Raw genomic sequence first — 19,019 nt, forward strand, 5'->3', positions numbered from 1 at the left:
CAAAGAATAGCTTCTTCTGACAACATGCTCAAAGTATGTGAAATGAAGCTTTGTCATCTCTCTGCCTCCAAGGAGCATTCTCGATGCACTCTCTTCAGTATGTATCTGTTCTTTTTGCAGTCCACGGGATACTCAGTACTCCAGCATCATCACTCAAAGGCATCAGTTCTTTTTCTGTCATCATTATTCATTGTCCAGCTTTCAGATGCATAGCAAGTCAAGGAAAAGACCATTGCCTGAATCAAGTGCACCTTAGTCCTCAAACTGACATCATTGCTCCTCAGAAATTTGGAGAGGTCCCTGACTGCAGACTTTCCCAGTGCATTTCCTGATCTCCTGGCTACATCTGGAGAATTTTTTGTTGTAAACAGGAGCAGTTTTGTTAAGACAAGTATTCACTTTGGTTAGGTTCAGGGTGCAAGTTCAGTCTTGCCTTCTGTGGCTGGTAATTGTAATGTCAGTTCCATTTCCAAAGCCTGCGGTGCTCTAAGTTGGTCTAAGGCGTATGCTACAGGCCTGGTCTGAGACTTCTTGTTGCTGTTTGCTTTCAAGTCACAGCGAGCTCATTCATAGCGAGCCCTCCGGTAGGTTTTCAGAGACAGTCAACTACATGGGAAGAGACTGCTCATCCTTCTCCCGTGGAGCATCTGGTGGATTTGAACTGCATGCCTTTGGAATTGCAGCATAGCTCCTTACTACCAGGCCACCAGAGCACCCTAGTCTGAGACTAGGTAGCAGTTTAAAATGTGTTCTGTTCTCATGGTCTCTACTCCACTGCTTTTGTACCTAGTGTGTGTGCAGCATTACAGGATCCCGTTCTCCAGGTTCCTCCTCTTTGGAAAGTCCTATACTTGCAGCCTCACTGCTGCTGAGTCCTGACTCCTAGTGAGCCTCCATTGGATTTCTAGGGCTGTAAATCATAACCGGAGGAGACTGCCCTTCTCTCTCCCACAGAGCCGCTGGTAGATTCGAACTGCTGGAGATGGGTGGCCTTTGGGCTGGCAGCCTTCTTTCCAGCCTAGACGGGCTCTTCTTCCTGGTCCTCTGGCCTAATAAAAGGCCTTTTCTCCCAAGTTTTCCCTGCCTGCTGTGCCACCGCCGTGCAGCTCGGTGATGAGTGCCCTTGAGACAGCTCTGTGAGGGGAGAGGGGCTGGGAGATCCCGTACTGCAGGAAACTACCTGGTTCCTCTGGTCTCAAGAGTGGACTTCCTGTTGGAGTTCAGCCTTCAGCACCCCAGCTTGACCCAGGGCAAAGCTGTGAGAGAAGTGTGGGGAACCGGAAACTTAACCCTGATGCGTGACTCTCCTCCAGTCTGCCTGCTGGAGCTGACTCCTACCGTCCTCACGTGTGAGCTCTCTGGATTTGTCCAGGGATGTGGAGTGGAATCAACAGACTAGGCAGTAACGGGCTGACTCCATCTTGGTCAGATTCAGAGCTCCTACTTTCTTTGAAATGATTTCCATAAACACTGAACTTGGCAATGCAGGGCTGTGTTTCAGAGGTCCTTTTCCCTTCTGTCATTCTCAGCTTTCTATCTGTTAATCTCATTCTTCTCCACTGAAATAAAGGCTCCACCATGGAGGAGCTCATCACCGCTCGGCTGATGAGAGTTGATGGTTAGGGCACATGGCAGCCTGTGATTGGGTTGCCACGGCAACATTCGTTGACCCAACAACCCCCCCCCCTTCTCACATCTTAAAAATTTTATAGCAAGGGGAGCTCTGGTGGCCTAGTGGCAAGGAGCTGCAACTACAATCCCAGAGGCGAACGGTTCGAATCCACCAGATGCTCTGCCGAGTAAGGAGGGACAATCTCCTCCTGTACCAGTCAGATCTGATTTGACGGTACACGCACACAAAAATAATAAAATAAAATTTAAAAAAAATTTATGGCAGCTTTATTGAGAGATAATCCACATACTGTCCAATTTACCAACTTAAATTGTCCAGTTCAGTTCACAAGGTTGCACAACCACTACCACAGTCAATTTTAGAACATTTCCATCTCTGTGAAGAGGAAACCCTATACGCATCAGCAGTCACTCTGTACTGCCTCAGTCCCACCTGCTCTGTTGTGTTAGGTGCCATCCAGTCACCTGTGCGTCATCCAGTCATGTGTGCCTCATACTAACCCATGTACAGCGAGCAAAACCTTGCCCCATCCTATACCATCCTTCACTCTCATTGTGCTTGAACCCAGTGTCGTGGTCTGGATCATTCAGTTTTGTTGGGGGTCTTCCTAGCCATCTCTGATCCTCTGCCTTTCCAAGTGTGATGTCCCCTACCGAGGACTAGCCTCTCCTGATATCATATCTAAAGTGTGTTAGACAAAGTCTCATCATCTTTGCCTTTAAGGAGCACACTGGGTGCCCTTCCAAGACAGCATAGTTTGTTCTTTCGGAAGTCCATGATGTAGTCAGTAACCATTGCCAGTACCACAGTCCAAAGGCGTGCGCTCTTCTTGGGCCTTCTTGCAGTTCCAAGCTGCAAGAACTAATCTTTCTCTGAATTTGCCAATTCTGACAGTCCATTCATATAGTGCAAGCAGTCCCTGAGTTGTGAACAAGATCCTTTCCTGACTACCTTTGAGACCCTGTAGGTCATTCAGAACAGGTGTATATAGCTCTTATGTAGCCTTACTTTATGTGAGAAAAGGTTCAAAACCTTCTCCATGATTGCTCTTATGTAGCCTTACTTTATGTGAGAAAAGGTTCAAAACCTTCTCCATGATTTAAAAGCTGCTTGTGCAGCAAGTGAAGGTGATGAAGAATGTGTTTAGCGTAGCAGTTGTCTGGTTTGGTTATTTCAGAGTGAGTGAGGGCATATAACAGTAATTCAGCCTTTCAGAGATGGGTCTGCACAGTCCTGCCAATAATCCAGCCTCAGGTATCAGGTCTTGAAAGGACTCCCAGCACTTCTTCCTGGCCCGCTGCTCCTGAGTGTCCCCCTGCAGTTATCCTTGGCCCAGCGGCCCTGGCAAGTTCCAGTTTGCTTGTTTGGCTTTGCGAGCTATGACAGGACTGGTTCGAAGCCCTGCATTAAAGGGCAATAGGAGCTGTCTATGCATTGGGCACTTGTAACTGGGGATTGCCTCCCTATGGTCTTTCGTACCTGACTTCTTTCACTTAGAGTGTTTCTAGGGTTCATCCATTGTAGCACTTAACCAGTACCTCGTTCTTTTTTTTCTCACAGCTGAATAATAGTCCATTATATGACTAACACATTTGGTTTATCCATTCACCACTTGATGCATAGCTGGTGGTTTCCATTTTGGGGGCATTGTTAATAATGCTATTATTATTCATGTACAAGCTTTTGTGTGAGCATAGTTTCATTTCTCTGGGGTATAAACCTAGGAGTGGAATCGCAAGTCATGTGGTAACTCTGTATTTAACCATTTGAGGATCGGCCAGACTGTTTTCTAAAGCAGCTGCACCATTTTACTCGCTCTCAGAGGATGCTTTGGTGGCCTACTCTGTACTGTTAACCCAAAGGCAAGACCTCACTGGTGGTTCAAATCTCCCAGCAGCTCTGATGGAGAAAGATGGGCAGTCTTCCAAAAAGCCACTGCATGCAGTTGAATTGGTTCCAGCCCAGTAGCAGTGAGTCGGGGTGTTTCGTACCGTTTTACATCACCACCAGCAGTACATGAGGGTTCCAGTTTAGTTACATCCCATAAACACTTGCTGTGTTTGATTCTCTTCATCCTAGTGAGTGTGACAGCGAGCTCTGGTGACCTAGTCATAAAGAGATGTGCTGCCAACCCAAAGGCAGGTGGTTCAAGTCCACCAACTGCTTTGTGTTGCTCCATGCAATTTACAGTCACTCCAGTTCCACTGGAGGGTCAGTTATGAGTTGGTTCTGACTCACCAGCACACAACAACAGCAAGTGTAAAGTAGTATATGTCTCACTGTGGTTTTCATTCGTATGCACGTACCTCCTAGCCTGTGGTGAACTGCTTATCAATGTGCTTACTGGCCATTTCTCTGTCTCCTTTGCAGGTATACTTATTCAGTTTTTTGCCCATATTTGTCTCCTTACTGAGTTGTAAGATCTAGAATCTGAATCTCATCAGATAATTTATCTATTTCATTGTCTTTCCAGTCTCTGCATGATGTCAACTGAAGCACATTGTTGTTGTTGTTATGTGCTGTCGAGTTGCCTGTGACTAATAGCGAACCTGTGGGCAACAGCCCTGAACCCTGCTCTATCCTGTGCCAATCTCCCTGTCTCTGACACACCTACCCCCATTACCCCAGTCACTGAATCAATCCACCTCATCAGGGTCTTCCCCTCCTGCGCTGTCCCTCCACCCTCCCAAGCATGATGTCCTTCTCCAAGGACTAGTCAGTTCCTCTTTGCAACGTGTCCACAGTATGTCAGACAAAGCTTTAGAATCCTTGCCTCCAAGGAGCAGCCTGGTTTAACCCTCTCTAGGATGAACTTGTTCATTTTCCTAGCAGTCCATGGTATATTTAGTACTCTTCACCACCACCACAGCTCAAAGGCATCAGTTCTCCTTCTATACTCCCTAGTCATTGTTCAGCTTTCTGATACATAGCAAGTGACTGCAAAGACCATAGCTTGTATCATGCACACCTTAGTATCCAGAGTGACAGGGACCTCTCCAAAGTACTGAAGAATAATGAGGACTGACTTTCCCATCGCAATACTTCTTTTAATTTCCTGGCTGCTGATGCCAAGAGTGTTAATTGTGGAGCCAAGCAAACTAAAGCTGTTAATCCTGCTGCTGCCAATTGGCCCAGTGGTGAGAATCTTTGTCTTCTTGATGTTGAGCTTCAGTCCATATAGGAGGCTGTAGTCCTTGACCTTCTGCAGCAAGTGCTTCAGGTCTTCGTCAGTTTCAGCAAGCAGGGTTGTGTCATCTGTATAATGCAGATTGTTGATAGATCTTCCTCCAATCTTGATGCCACACCTCTCCTCATACAGCCCAGTCTCCTGGATAATCTGTTTTGCATATAAGTTGAAAAGGCATGGAGATAAGACACATCCCTGGCATACACTCTTCCCAATTTTTACAGTCAGAAATTGATTGAACATGCAATCAAGATGCATTAATAATAATGGGTGACTGGAAGGCAAAAGTTGGGAACAGGGAAAAAGTATCAGTAGTTGGAAAACATGGACTTGGTGATAGAAATAAAGCTGGAGGATAGAATGAATTTTGCACAATCAACAACTTAATCATTGCAAAAACATTTTATATGAACCATAAATGCAGTTCTACACATGGATTTCACCTGATGGTATGCAAAGGAATTAGATTGATTACATCTGTGGAAAGAACCGCTGGAGAAGCCCAATATCAGCTGTGAAAACTAGGCCGGGGGCTGATTGTGGAACAGAGCACCAATTACTCATATGCAAGTTCAAGCTGAAGCTGAGGAAGATGAAACCAAATCCCCAGGAGCCAAAATATGACCCTGAGTCTATCCCACCTGAATTTCAAAACCATCTCAGGAACAGGTTTGAGGGCTTGAACACCAGTGAGTGAACACCAAATGAGTTGTGGGAGGATATCTAGAGTATCATCCAAAAAGAGCACAAAAGGTCATTATAAAGACAGAGAAAGAAAAGACCGAATATTATACCAGAGCACTGAGAATCCAAAGCAGAGGGAAGAATTCAAGATATTAAAGAGCTAAACAGAAGATTTCAAAAGGCAGCATGGGAAGACAAGAGTAAAATATTACCATGAAATGTGCAAGGAGCTGGAGTCAGAAAACTAAAAGGGCCAAATTCGCTCAGCATTTCTTAAGCTCAGGGAACTGAAGAACAAATTCAAACCTCGAGTTGCTACATTTAAGGATGCTTTGGGCAGAAAATTAAATGATCCAGGAAGTATTAAAAGAAGATGGAAAGAGGATAGAGAGTCATTGTACCAGAAAGAATTGGCAGACTCAAAAATTTCATGAAACAACATATGAGCAAGAGCCTGTTGAGATGAAGAAGTTCAAGCTGCTTTGAAGGAATTGGCAAAAAATAAGGCCCCAGGAATTGATGGTATATCAATTGACGTATTTCAGCCAACAGATGCTGCCTTAGATGTGCTCACCAAGTTGTGTCAAGAAATCTGGAGGACAACCACTTGGCTGGCTGACTGGAAGAAATCTATATTTGTTCCCATTCCAAAGAAAGGTGATCCAACGGAGTGTGGAAACTATAGAACAATCTCATTGATTTCACATGCAAGCAAGACTCTACTGAAGATTGTCCAAAAATGACTGGAACAGCACATCAGCAGAGAATTGCCAGAAGTCCAGGGTGGGTTTAGAAGGGGTCGTGGTACTAGGGATATTGTAGCTGCTGTTAGACGGATCTTAGCTGAAAGCAGGGAGTACCTGTCTGTGTTTGTTGTGATCTACACAATCAAACGCCTTTGCATAATCAATGAAACACATGCTTATGCGAAGGCATTTGATTGTGTGGATCACAACAAACTGTGGCTGACTCTGAGAAGAATGGGAATCCCAGAACACCTGATCATCCTAATGTGGAACGTATACTTGGACCAGGAGGCAGTCGTCAGAACAAAGCAAGGTTTAAATATGCATGTATATATATTTATGCCATATCTGTGGTCCTAAGAACGCCTCTGCTTGTTTCAAAGGTATTGTCTCTTAAATTGAAGTCTGCAATCTGTTTGGTGTCAGATGTTATATATGGTGTGAGGGGCAGGTCCAGTCCCATTTTTTTTTTAAATTTATTTATTTTTTTTATTTTATTATTTTTGTGTGTGAGTGTACCGTCAAATCAGATCTGACTGGTACAGGAGGAGATTGTCCCTCCTTCCCCGGCAGAGCATCTGGTGGATTCAAACCGTGAGCCTCTGGGATTGTAGTTGCAGCTCCTTGCCACTAGGCCACCAGAGCTACCCTCCTTTTTTTTTGTTGTTGTTGTTGTTGAAGAGACAAGTTTTCCTCCACTGAATTGTCTTAACACCCTTTGCAGACATCATTTGATCATAGATGTGAAGGTGTATTTTGGGCTCTCACATCTAGTCAGTGAATCTAAATGTCTGTCCTTCTGCCAGTACCTCACTGTATTGATCATCCACAGCTTTTTGATTACGTTCTTCTCACCCCATTTCACTAAGATACAGTATGCTTCCAAATGTCAGAACATTAACATTGTGTATGAAAGTGGAAAACTTGTGTTAGAGTCTTCATGTGCGGAACAGGCATATGGAACCTTCAGTGGTTCCAATCTGGGGTCATGTTCCTGATTTTCCCGGCATTGTGTGTATTTTCCTCACTTCCAGAGGCACTTCAATGGGGCTGGCTTGTGGATCACAGAACGTGTGGGTTAGCAGAGATCTGTGAAACCAGCCAGCGCAGGCCTCGTCGAGGACACAGAGCTAGAAAGGGCCAGTGACTGGCTTGGGGCTTGTTTCTCGAGCGGTACTGATTTGGGGGCAATGTGCTGAAAAAAACAAATAAAACTTCAGAGGTAACAGCTCTGAAACAGAGAGGTCGCTCCGAGCTTAGCCATGCCGGATTAAACCTGGCACTTCTATTTGAAAATACATGTTTTCCTAGTCGCTCGTTCAAATGAATCATTCACCTAAGACCCTCATCAGTGCAATGTAGATAAAGCTATTGATTTTGGTATATAGGTTATATTTAAAATCCTCTTTAATAACCTAGGTTCGATGAGACCAAAAGGATCCTGTATTGATTTAAAAGGGGAAAAAAATAACAAGTTCTCTTGATTGATTCACTCATAAAAAGAAAAGCCTACATTTTAGTACCTTACTGCTCGTCCTCTTTGTTTTCTGGGTGGAAATGTAGCCAAGGGTCAGGTCCTGCTTAATGAAACTCCCAGGCCAGAGCCTGAGTAGGCTTTCCACTTTGCCATCAACTACCGTTGGCCCGATTATCACATGGGACCATTCAGGCCACACCAGTGGGAAGTGGGCCCGAGTTATGACCCCCAGTTAGGAGCCCCAGAGTGGACTTACTACTCCTTGTCCTCACAAATAGAAAAGTTGTGCTGAGCTCCGAGGACTGCAGCCTGCCATCAGAGAACGGGGTACGTGGGGCGTGAATGTTGTATTTGCTCCATCTGTAAGTGCTGTAATAAGTTAGTCAGAGCTCTTAGCACAGGACTGAGCAGAGCGTGCCTCCCTCTCAGTTCCAGCACTTTTCCCTGCCCATCAGATGGCTGCTCCTCTGCTGGAGTCTTTGGAAGGTTCTGGTGTCTTTTGTTTTAATTGGCAGGCTACAGCCGACTCCTATGGTGTGATTTTCATTAGAGAGGGGCTGGAGCGAGGGAGGGGTGCAGGGACCGTCCTCCAAGCCCAGCCATGAATATTAAACATAATACAATTACAGCTTTCGGACCAATTATTTTTCTTTTCAGTGGGCAAAGTTGATGAAATGGGCACTAGATTGGGATTCACAATCTCCACCGTTGGCTTCTCTCTGTCCCTGGAATTGGTCGACTTGGCATATCTGGGTGCCCGTTTGTTGGGCTACCTGTTTTGTAGCGTGTGCATTTGAGTGCTGAGGTGACAGGCTTTGCCAAGGTGTACTGCGCAGCAGGTCAGTGCCATCGTCAAGACGTGTGCTGATACTGGCTCCTTGGTAGGAATCTGAATGGCTGGTGTGGACTTCGTTGTTGTCTCCCCACCCCCAATGTTGTTTGTCATTTCTGCCTGTCAGCCAGAAGCCAGGGAGGAGATGTCCCAGAAAGCCTTTGCTGTCTTCCTGTGGAGAGAGACGCTCCAGTCTGTTTTGGCCCATTCTCGTTTTCCTTAGTGATACAAAATACATGACCACTGGTATCTTGTGGTGCATTTGTTTATTTTGCTTGAAGCCACCATGCTGGTATCTAAATACAATAGGAAAACAGATGGCAAACTTTGAACTTCTGGACCCAATTTGTGTTTGCCTTTGTCTTCTTAACAGCCAAACTGTAAATGATGGAGTATAAATATTCAGCAGAGGAGCTCTTTATGAAAGTCACCATGGCAGAGAATAGACCCCATTAACCAAATACGCACTGAAAATTTTCATCCTTTTCAAGTTCCCGTTAGTAAGCGGCACAGTCACAGCCAGAAGGCAGAATCCCTTTTCTGCCTCTTTCTCATCCACCCATTCTTAGTTCTCCGACCCATAATGTCTAGAGAGAAGTCTCTCTAGATGCAGAGCAAGACTTGAGTTTTCCAACTTTATTTAGTGTTTTCATTCTCTCTGAATCTTTCTAGTCCACCCTTTCTGTCATTGGCGTCCCAGCATAGACTAGTCAGTTCCCTGGCCTCACCTGCAAGGATGAGGGTCTCTCTTCTGGTACCAGTAAGGGACTCTGGTAGCATAGGGTGCTAACAGAAAGGTCAGTGGTTCAAATCCATTAGCTGCTCTGCAGGAGAAAAATGGGCAGTCTCCTCACCTCATAAAGATTTACACCCTGGAAACTTAATAGCGGGTCACCATGGTTAACAGCATGGCTTTTCTTTTGTTTTAAAGCAGTTGGTGGATTGACTGTGTTTGCAATTGTGCCTGTAATTGAGTATGACTTACAGTGACTCCATGAATAGCCGATCTGAAGTCTGTCTTATCCCGTGCCGTCCTCATCATTTCTGACACACGTGAGGTCATTGCTGCAGTAACTGTGTCAGTCCGTCTCAGTGAGGAGCGTTTTCTTTTTTTGGCGACCCTTCTCAAGGAATAGCCTCTCTTAGCAGTTAGCCCAAAGTGTGTGAAAGGAAGCTTTATCATCTTTGCCTCCAAGGAGCATTCTGGCTGTACCTTCTCCCAGACATACCTGTTTGTTCTTTTGGCTGTCCATATGTAGTGCTCTTACCAGAAGCATTGATGATTCTTGTCATCCTTATTCCCTGCCCAACTCTCAGATAATGTGGCAAGTAATTGAAAATATCATGGCCTAAATCAGACCCAGTTTAGTTTTCAGACTGACACCGTCGCTTTTCAAGCATTTCAGTGAGCTCCCTCACAACAGACTTACCCACTGCAGTGTGTTTCCTGATTTGTGGATTCTTGGTACCAAGGATATTATTGAGTGTGGATCCAAGTGTTTTTGTTTGGTTTTTTGGTTTGTACCTAGGCGCCCCCACCCCCGAGTTCCCCGAGTTGAATTTATTGAGTTCTGACCTTTTATGTGCGAAGTAGAAAACTTCCTTCAAGTTGCCAAAGCAGATCAATAACATTCTGAAACAAGAGTATGTGCCTGTGTGTGCATAAGGCATGCAGACCCCTTGCAGGAGGAATGGTAAACATCCTGTGTGTCTACTGCCTGGGCTGCCCCTTAGAAGACCCCTGGGCCCCCCTTGGTCAGGAATGTGTCCTATAAACATTTAGACAGCGTGACAGCCTCTACGGCCTCCCTGACGTGTCTCTTCTCCAGAATAACTGTGCCTAAGAGTTTGAGTCCTTCCAGACTGACCTTCAAAAAGGTACTTAGGCAGATAACATGCACGTTCCAAGTGTCCTTCAGAGGCACACAAGAGTAAGAGCGAGGTGTACCCTGCCTCCTGTGTGCCTCTCGCCCCCGGGACTGACGAGCAGCTGGTGTCACGCACAGACACCTGGTCAGTGCTGGCCACGCTCTTTGTAAAGCAGAGGTCTGCGACCACCGGTCCGTGTAGATCCGCCCCGTCTGTCTGCTAACGAGGACCGTGCTGCCGCATGGCTGAGCTGTAATTGCTTTAACTAGCACTCAGGCATGGGGCTGGCTAATGAGGGCGTGCGCACCGGGTCATTCAGACTCATGCAGCCTGAGTGTGGCTTCTCAGCTTTTCCTGTCAGTCTAATTCCTTAATAGGTACTTGTGTGTTCCTCAGGTTGTGCCCGATACACTTACGTATGTGTTCTGATTAGCACTCACTGACCAGGAGTGATGCCTTTCATTACGTTGGAGGAAATCTCAACTATTAATTGTTTAAATATTGCCTCTTAGCATATACCCCCCCCCCCTTCTGAGACTTCCGTTGGATACACACTGGCCATCTTCCATGCTTTCAAACCCCTCATTAATTTTTTTTTTCACTTTTCTCTGAGACTTAAGTAACTAATGAGTATAATTTCTGGGATGATACAGTGATTCATATAAGTCTTATATGGCTTTTTTTCTGAAGCAGACCCCTGGGTCTTGGAACTGGTACCCCACCTGCCAGCACTTGGAGCCCAGGAAAGCTTCCTGTTTGGTGAACTCAGCAGTGAATTTAAGGATGTTGTATTTTATCTGACGTGATTCACAGAAGTTGCCTTGTCAGGTTACCTAGTTAACAAGCTGCCTGAAACAGAAGTCTTTACCTTTTGCTATTGAAAGCAGCCTTTCGTGTGCACGCACGTGTAGAGTGATCACAGATCAGCATCTCCATGTGGAATAGTGGGGTCAGGCGCGAGTGTAGGTTATATTTGATTGGATCTTGCCACATCACTTCCCAGAGAGAGACATGTGCTCATGCCAGGGTATAAAATCCCCTTCTCACCACCAGAGTGGCGTGCCGGATTTTATTTTCTAATTTCTTTTACAGTCATGCTTGATAAACATTCTACATGGTTAAAAAAAACCCTTAGTATTTTTCTACAAACCGCTTCAATCTCCCCCTCTCCATTTTCATATTAGGCTGTTTTTATTGTTAATTTTAAGTAATTAGTTTTTGTGTTACAGTAATTTTTCCTAGTTTAATATTTGCCTTGATGGGGAAAACGAAACTTCTAAATGTACATTTATCTTTCCTGATTTGCAGTGTCCCAGAGCTTAGAAAGGTCTTACCTGCTCTGAAGTTTTTATAGGTTCAATTATGTTTAATTCTCTGAGCTCTAAGAATTGATTTTGATTCAATATATGTAACTAGAGATTTAAGTTGAAAACTTTTCTATTTTAACTGCTCTTCTCAGTAAACTATACAGTCACATTCTTAAACTCGTGGTTGGCTCTACATATGTGTGGCCTTGAGAATATGCATTTCTACTGGATTCTGATTATTACTGAAGTCTCCTAGACTGCACTCTCATTTTCCTTTTTTGTTTAGCTGTGGATCTTGTGTGCATCAGTTGTGAGTGCTGCATCCTTGGAACAGGCTGTATGACGCTCCTTGTGTGGGATGGTCTTGTCAGGGGCCATTGAGTCTGTTCAACAGAACAGTAGCGCTGGTCCTGAGCCATGAGGCGGCTTTAGCACTGACGGAGAGGAGAGCTCCTGTCCTCGTTCCCTGTGCTGGAAGAGTTCACTCAGGCTTCCAAATTTAGTGATTTAAATTACTCAGGGAAATGGAATTGAGAGAAGTGGTTAGGCCATTGTAATTTTGCTTTGTTTTCCTGACCCATTTTCCTAAACCTTTACTAAAACAGTACGTTTGTCATTGTATATTATTAAGCTTAATCTAATACTGCGAAGGCTTTTCTGATTCTAAATTTGTAGCTTGCTGTGTATCTGAAAGTTGGACAGTGACTAAGGATGACAAAAGAATCATTTGTTTTTGAATTGTGGTGTTAGGAGAGAGTGCAATGAAGCTATTCTTTGGAGGCAAAGATGGTGACGCTATACCTTTAAGCGTGTTGTATGGAGGGGGGGGCAAATCCTTAGAGACATCATGCTTGGAAAGGTGGAGGGGCAGCATGAAAGAGAAAAACCCTCTGTGAGCTAGAATGACTGTAGCAGGGGGCTTGTGTGTCAGGTGATGAGGAAAGAGCAGGGTGAGAGCCAATGCTGACAGTCGCTGTGAGTCACAGATGACTCGCTAGGACCTAAGAAAATTGTAGCCTCTCTCCTTGTCATTTTTGTGTAGCAGATACTGAGCTTTCAGTTCTGCTTAAAACGCTCCTGTCATTAGGTTGGCTCTCACCTTTGACTCTTAGGGGGTTGGTAACTACTTTCACCTTGATCTTTAGCCTTCAACATGTTGCAGGATATCCACATGGAGCTTACTTGGTGGTACATGGTACCTTTTAAATAATTCCTAGATGAACTTGTGTGTGTCCGTACAACCAGGGGCCAGGTGTTGTGTTCTGTTCTAGTGTGTTAGATCATCTCTGTTCTCCAGCTGCCTACTTAACGATAGGGCTTTTTCAGGACTGCGGCTGGCCCACCCTTCTCTGACCTGTTGCTGAGAACCTAGAAAGTTAACCTGTACTTAAGATTTTGCCAAATTCTAGGTCTTAAGCCTTATTTCAGAATCAAGTATGTTAGTGTTTTTGATGTGCAGGATAGTTCAGGGCCCTGTGGGTGGCCTGACCACCAAGTTCCTAACGTTGGACTAGGACCCACATTCTCTCCTCCCCGATGTTTCTATATGGACTGGGGAGAAACAGGATATACTTGTATACAAGTTATTTTGAAAGAAATTCACATTATTGCCGATTAAGTCAAGGCTTTAGGTTAAGTGTCCACTATTCTAGGGACATCCTTCCCTAGATTTCACCAAGTTGGTGATGCAGATCCCAAAATGTTCTGTTTCCTCCCAGGTAAGGGTTTTAATTAAAGCTGATTTACCTCCTGCTATGAATAGAATGTAATGGTGGTCGGACGTGGTCTTCACAAGTCGTGATGTCTGTCTGCAGGGACTGGCCGCTTCTGACAGCAGCCCCACAGCATGTGAGACGAAGCGTCCTCTCTGGAGGAACGCTCTGGCCATCCCTGATTTCATATTCTTCACTAGCACCTTAAATGACGGTTGGGCAGGAAACATCCGCGCTCTCAGGCGCCTCTCGTGTGGTGTCACGATGCCAGTCAGCCGCTTCGTCGGGCCAGCTTGTCTTCCCTGTGAGGGAGAAAGGGAGCGTCAGCACAGCAGTGTCCTCTCTTCCAGTGCTTTTCAACGACCCTGAGCACTCTGAACTAGGGAGATCTCAGGATGTCTGCTCCTCCTGTTTCCCCCCAGGGTGAGGATCCACGACCTGCGCACCGATAAAATCGCCCTGTCGCTCGCCGCCCACCAGCTCGGCGTGTCTTCCGTCCAGATGGACGACTGGAAGATCGTCAGTGGAGGCGAGGAGGGCCTCGTGACTGTGTGGGATTACCGCATGAGCCAGAAGCTGTGGGAGGTCCACTCCAGGTAAGGTCTGCTGTGTGCTGGGCACCTCCCTTCTCACACAAAGAGAGGAGGCTCGGGAGTGGCCAGCAGCTCAGAGACACACAGTCCCTTGTCTTGCAATTGACATCGCCAGTACCCACCCCCAGTGATGGGGCGGGTCTAGCTTTCTCTAAGAACAGGACTTTTCACAACCACTGTTATGGTTATTTTAGGATTTGTCCATTTTAGAAAAGTAGAGACTAACTAAAAATGTAGGAAGCCAGCTGGTGGCCATGTTGTGACTGAGGTTCAGGCAGAGGTAGGTGCAGGGTTAGGGTTAGGGTTAACCCTAACCCTAACCCTCCCAACCCTGTGACTTCGCAAAGGCACATTAGAACTCAGTATGTACAGCCTTCACTATGGGTGATTTTAACCATAATTTTTAAAAGGCTAAGACGATGGATGGGGTCTGGTGTGTCAGAGTGAGGACAGGGCTGCTGCTGTGAGTCCCAGGCACCTTAGTAAAGTAGATGGCATCCCCCGCACGGGGACACTGGCAGTGCCTGGGTTACAGACCACCCCTCCCTGTAGCCACCCTGCTGGTGGGTACTGCCCAGTCGAGTGTAACCCCTAGTGACCATGTGAACAACAGATCTGAATCCTCAGTCTCTGACACGCTTGAGCCCCCTGCTGCCCTCCTTAAAACAGAATCGTGATTTGCACAGCTTTTTACGCCTTGAAAAAAAAGGCTTCAAGACTTTTCTTACTAGAATAAAGGCTACACGCAGCATTCCGTGGACCTACAGATCCTAAAATGCCCAGTTAGAGACAGTTCTCTGAGAACTCGTGTAGGTTAAATATTTGCATCTGCTCTTATCTATTCAGGCAGCTAGCCCAGGGTGGAACGATCTTCCCTTGGCCACAGTCTCCTACGCAAACTCACCTAGAGGCACAAAAATTGGTTTCTTCAGTAGAGGGCAGCGTTATAGTTCTTCCCGACTGGCGGGTGTCCACTGCCCAGCCTGTCCCTTCCTCACAGCGAACAAATGGATTTGCCCTTTGAAGATTTTGTGCTGATGCAAGGAGTTGCCACCAGGTGGCGCCAAAAGGCAATGAAAACTCTAGCACTTGTTTCAAGAGCATCTGCGTTTCACTGCTTTATCTATGCATATCCCCCAGAAACGAAGCTGCACTTACCTCCAGCCCACTTCAGTTTTCTGCCTCACTGTCCTCCCATCTTTTCAGCATCCCTGGAGTGGGGCCCTCCTTGGCCAACTCCACAAGCAGTTTGGGGTCTCCATGTCTGGACCTTGGCGCTCAGCTCCATCTTCTGAAAGACAGAGTGTTTCCACCTCCAAGAGTTCGGTTATTGAAGCCTCTCCCTTTACAGATGCCACGAAACACTCCCCTCCCTCTGCAGAGGGGCCGAATCATAGTGCTGGGCACAGTGACAGGTGGCCATGGGACCTGAGAGGACGCTTGTGTTCCCTGAGGATGTGCTCCATGTCGGGGGGGCCTCACCTTTGTGTTGCAGGCATCCCGTTCGCCACATCGCCTTCAACAGCCACAGCCTCATCACAGCCAACGTGCCCTATGAACGGGTGGTGCGCAACGCCGACCTGGACGCCTTCACCACACACAGGAGGTCAGCCGTGGGGCAGAGTGGGCTAAACATGAGCGTGTGATTTTAAGTCCATGCCACACTGTCCCACCAGGACATGTCCTCGGCCTGTGGCTCCTTCCAGAGGAGGTTGTTTTAGATGTCCACATGGTGGGTGGCACTGGCTCGTGCCAGGGCAGTGCTTGCTTGATGCTCTGCTCCCACGGTGGTGCTGAAGGGGCTAAAGCACAGTCCTCACACGTACCCAGCTTGGGGATCAGAGGTGGTCACTGTCCTGAACCCTGTCCCTCTGCAGGCACCGGGGGCTGATCCACGCCTACGAGTTCGCAGTGGACCAGCTGGCCTTCCAGAGCGCCCTGCCCATCTGCCGTTCACCTTACAGCACCATGACGGGCTACAGCTATGACCACGCACTCAGCTTCCCCTACGATAGTGCCCGGGAGTGAACACGGCAGGAGCAGGGAGAAAAGGAGACTTGGTGTTGGGATCAACGCACCGGGAGCTGTATGCCACCGAGAAAATGGGGTACCATCGTGTGCACTTCCTTCTCGGCGCACCCTCTTTCCTGACTCCTTTCTCTCCCAGCTCTCCAAAGGGGGACACCCCTGACCTGTGTGGTATATCCACATATGACCTTTAGAAGTATGCGCCCCGCCCCCAGCTGCAAAGCCCCAGCACCTCCCTGAACTCTGCTCTTCACTGTGGGGAAGGTCTTCTGTAAGTCCACCCTGATAGGAATATTGATTATCTACAGCCTTTACCATTGTGTCATCAATGGCTCTTGCGTCTGTAAGTTATGACCCAGAGTAGTCACTGGATATTTAGTGTGTATCTGAGTCCCATCCTCCCCTTGGACGGTGACTCCACTGCCTAGATAAAGACATTCATTTCCAGAATACAACGTGCACAAGCCGTCATACTGCTCATAAGCCAACCTCGTAAGCTGTCCAAATACCAAAACAGAAACAAAAACTATACATCAGTAATGACGGAGGGCTTGTCTAACAAACAGCCTATAACATATAGGTATTTTGTAGGCCAGGCATGAAGGCCACAAAACTAAAGTCAGAGTCTACCCAGAAAGATCCACTTGTCTGTCCAGTCAGAAATGGAGAAAGTGTACGAGGAAACACACACCTAATAATTCCCGACACTGGGCGCAGCCCCGAGGAGCTGTGATTTGACAGACTCCAACGACCTGAGCTGGCCCTTGGAAAGCAGCGAATACCGAGGCCAACACCACACGTTAATGAGGCAAATCCAATAGATGGAACATTCCTCCCTCCAGATTCCACAGCAGTTTTTAGGCGAGACAGAGAAGAGGTGATAGAATACACCCAGGTATGCAGCAGGGGCCTCAGCGCTCACCCTAACCCGGGAGAGCTTGCTGGGCAGGGCGTGCTACCCCTCACAGGCCGTCATTTATTTCAGACTTACTCTTGGTGGGGCCTGAGTCCCCTCAAACAGAGAGCTAGACTTCAGAAAGCAAAGCCCATCTCTTACTCCCTGGCCCCCTGTGTGGTGGCCTGGTCTCCCATGACCTCACTTTACAAGGCTGTAATCAGCCCTGATGCAGCCCACACCTGAACCACAGGCCAACACATTTTTCTCCTTTTCAAAGAGCAGCCACAAGCTGTCCAGGTTCACATATCCTGGCAGCAGTTTAAGGATTGAAAAGAAAACAGGCCCCAGATGCTTTTACCAAAATTAACCAACACTGCTTGTTACCTACAATTAACAAATGGCCCCAGGTCACAGTGTTACCAGCACAGCCTGTGCCTGGCTGTTCAGAACCGCACTCATTCAAGAAAACTTACCTGGGTTCCAAGGACAATTGACTGGGCCTGAACCAGAAGCGGCACCGTGCCTGCCTTCCGTCTGCCGCCGTTCACCCAGGGAGGACAAACGTCCCCTTGTCCCCAACATTCACTTAGGCACTGAAGAATGGCCCGTAGCCAACCCAGCCCCCGCGGGCCCCTCACCTTTATCGCCGCTGATGGTTCTGAGGGTCGCCTTCACAAGCTGTGTCTGGATTTTAGCAGCTCTGCTGTCAGCTTAAGCTCTTCTGCTTCCCAAACTCTTCAACCCGCCATCTCTCAAAGACAGAACGGACTCAGAGAAGTCGTTCTGCAGGGAAGCCACTGGCAGATCCCACAGCTCGGGTCCTAACCTCCTACCATTGTGTCTTTCTGCATTCTACTTTATAACATATCCATACTTGTCCTTGTATTAAAGCTCTGCCTTTTATTGCGTGTTTGGTCTGCTCCCAACACTACGCTGAGCCCCTGCCCCCTCTGCCAAAGTCAGTCTCGCCCAGGACATGGTGACCCTCCAGAGGTGAATCATTTGTCTAGGTCCCTCCGCCACAGTCCCCGAGTATGCAAAATTATTTGAAATTGCACTTGGGTCTTTTTCTGGGCAAGAGAATCGTCTGTGACATGACTGTCTCAAAGGGAGCTACTAGTCCTGTGAGAATCCCATTCTCACACCAAATTGTGTTTTTCAAGCCACAAGCTGCCTGACTTGAGGCAATTGCCCAGAGAATAAACAACATTAAAGAGATTCTTAGGAGGACACTCCCTTCTCAGCTTACTTCTTAGATTTTAGCCGCTCAAAGGAAAAACCAAGACTAGAAGTTTGGTCCTTTCTGATAAAGTGGACAGGCCCCAGGTGGAAGGCCTACCTCGACGCCCAGGAGGGCTAACTGCCAGATGACCTTGTGTCATCTCCAGCCCATGGCAACCCCTGAGTGCCCGCGGGGGAGGTGGGGCCTGAGGCGTCCCTGAACCACACACGTAACTGCCACTCAAGGACATCCTAACCACAGATGGCCCCGAGTCCAGTGGATGATGTTCCCATTTTTCACGTGGAATCACAGACCTGGGCTGTGGAGAAGCGGCTTTTCCCTGCTCACGGCTCGGCCTTCTCTGGACGAACCCGCCCGGTGGCCCGCTATTGTGGGGAGATGGTGACAGTGTGCTTGGCGAGGCTGTCCCCTCCCTGAGCAGCAGCTGCGGTGGAGCCTGACGGTGCTGGCCAGGCCAGATGGTTACCTGGCTGCCACCACGGGCCTGCAGCGATTCTGGACAGGGCCTGCCTCCTGTGCAGGCTGGCACAGCGGCTCATGCCGGACTGCGGTGGGTGCCATGTGGGCGCTGCGCACGCCTGGCCCCTGTAAGAGTGGGCTTCCAGCAGCGGGCACCTGCCTGCTGGGCATCGGGGCCACCTTTCCCAGGAAAAGGGGAACACATGCGCCTGGTGGAGCCTGTGTTGTCTTTATAGCCCTGAGCTAGGTCCTCGCTGCCAGATCGGCAGAGCGCAGGGGCAGAGCTGCCCCCACCAGGCCCAGCTTGTCCAGATTCTAGAAGCGTTTAGAGGCGCAGCTCTGCAAACATGC

At 47.5% G+C, this 19,019-nt stretch overlaps 1 protein-coding gene across 1 annotated transcript in view; it reads left to right on the plus strand.

Annotated features, from left to right (window-relative positions):
• The window catches only part of FBXW8 (F-box and WD repeat domain containing 8), a 144,371-nt gene extending 128,303 nt beyond the window's left edge, over window positions 1-16,068 (plus strand). Inside the window, exons 9-11 of the mRNA XM_006890494.1 lie at window positions 13,870-14,043; window positions 15,536-15,646; window positions 15,918-16,068. Coding sequence (XP_006890556.1) covers window positions 13,870-14,043; window positions 15,536-15,646; window positions 15,918-16,068 — 436 coding nt within the window. The remainder of the gene's footprint in view (window positions 1-13,869; window positions 14,044-15,535; window positions 15,647-15,917) is intronic.
• The last annotated feature ends 2,951 nt before the right edge of the window (window positions 16,069-19,019 follow it).

Source organism: Elephantulus edwardii, unplaced genomic scaffold (assembly GCF_000299155.1).
Source record: "Elephantulus edwardii isolate Elephantulus edwardi_28Jun2011 unplaced genomic scaffold, EleEdw1.0 scaffold00089, whole genome shotgun sequence".
In the NCBI taxonomy this organism is placed as follows: Eukaryota; Metazoa; Chordata; class Mammalia; order Macroscelidea; family Macroscelididae; genus Elephantulus; species Elephantulus edwardii.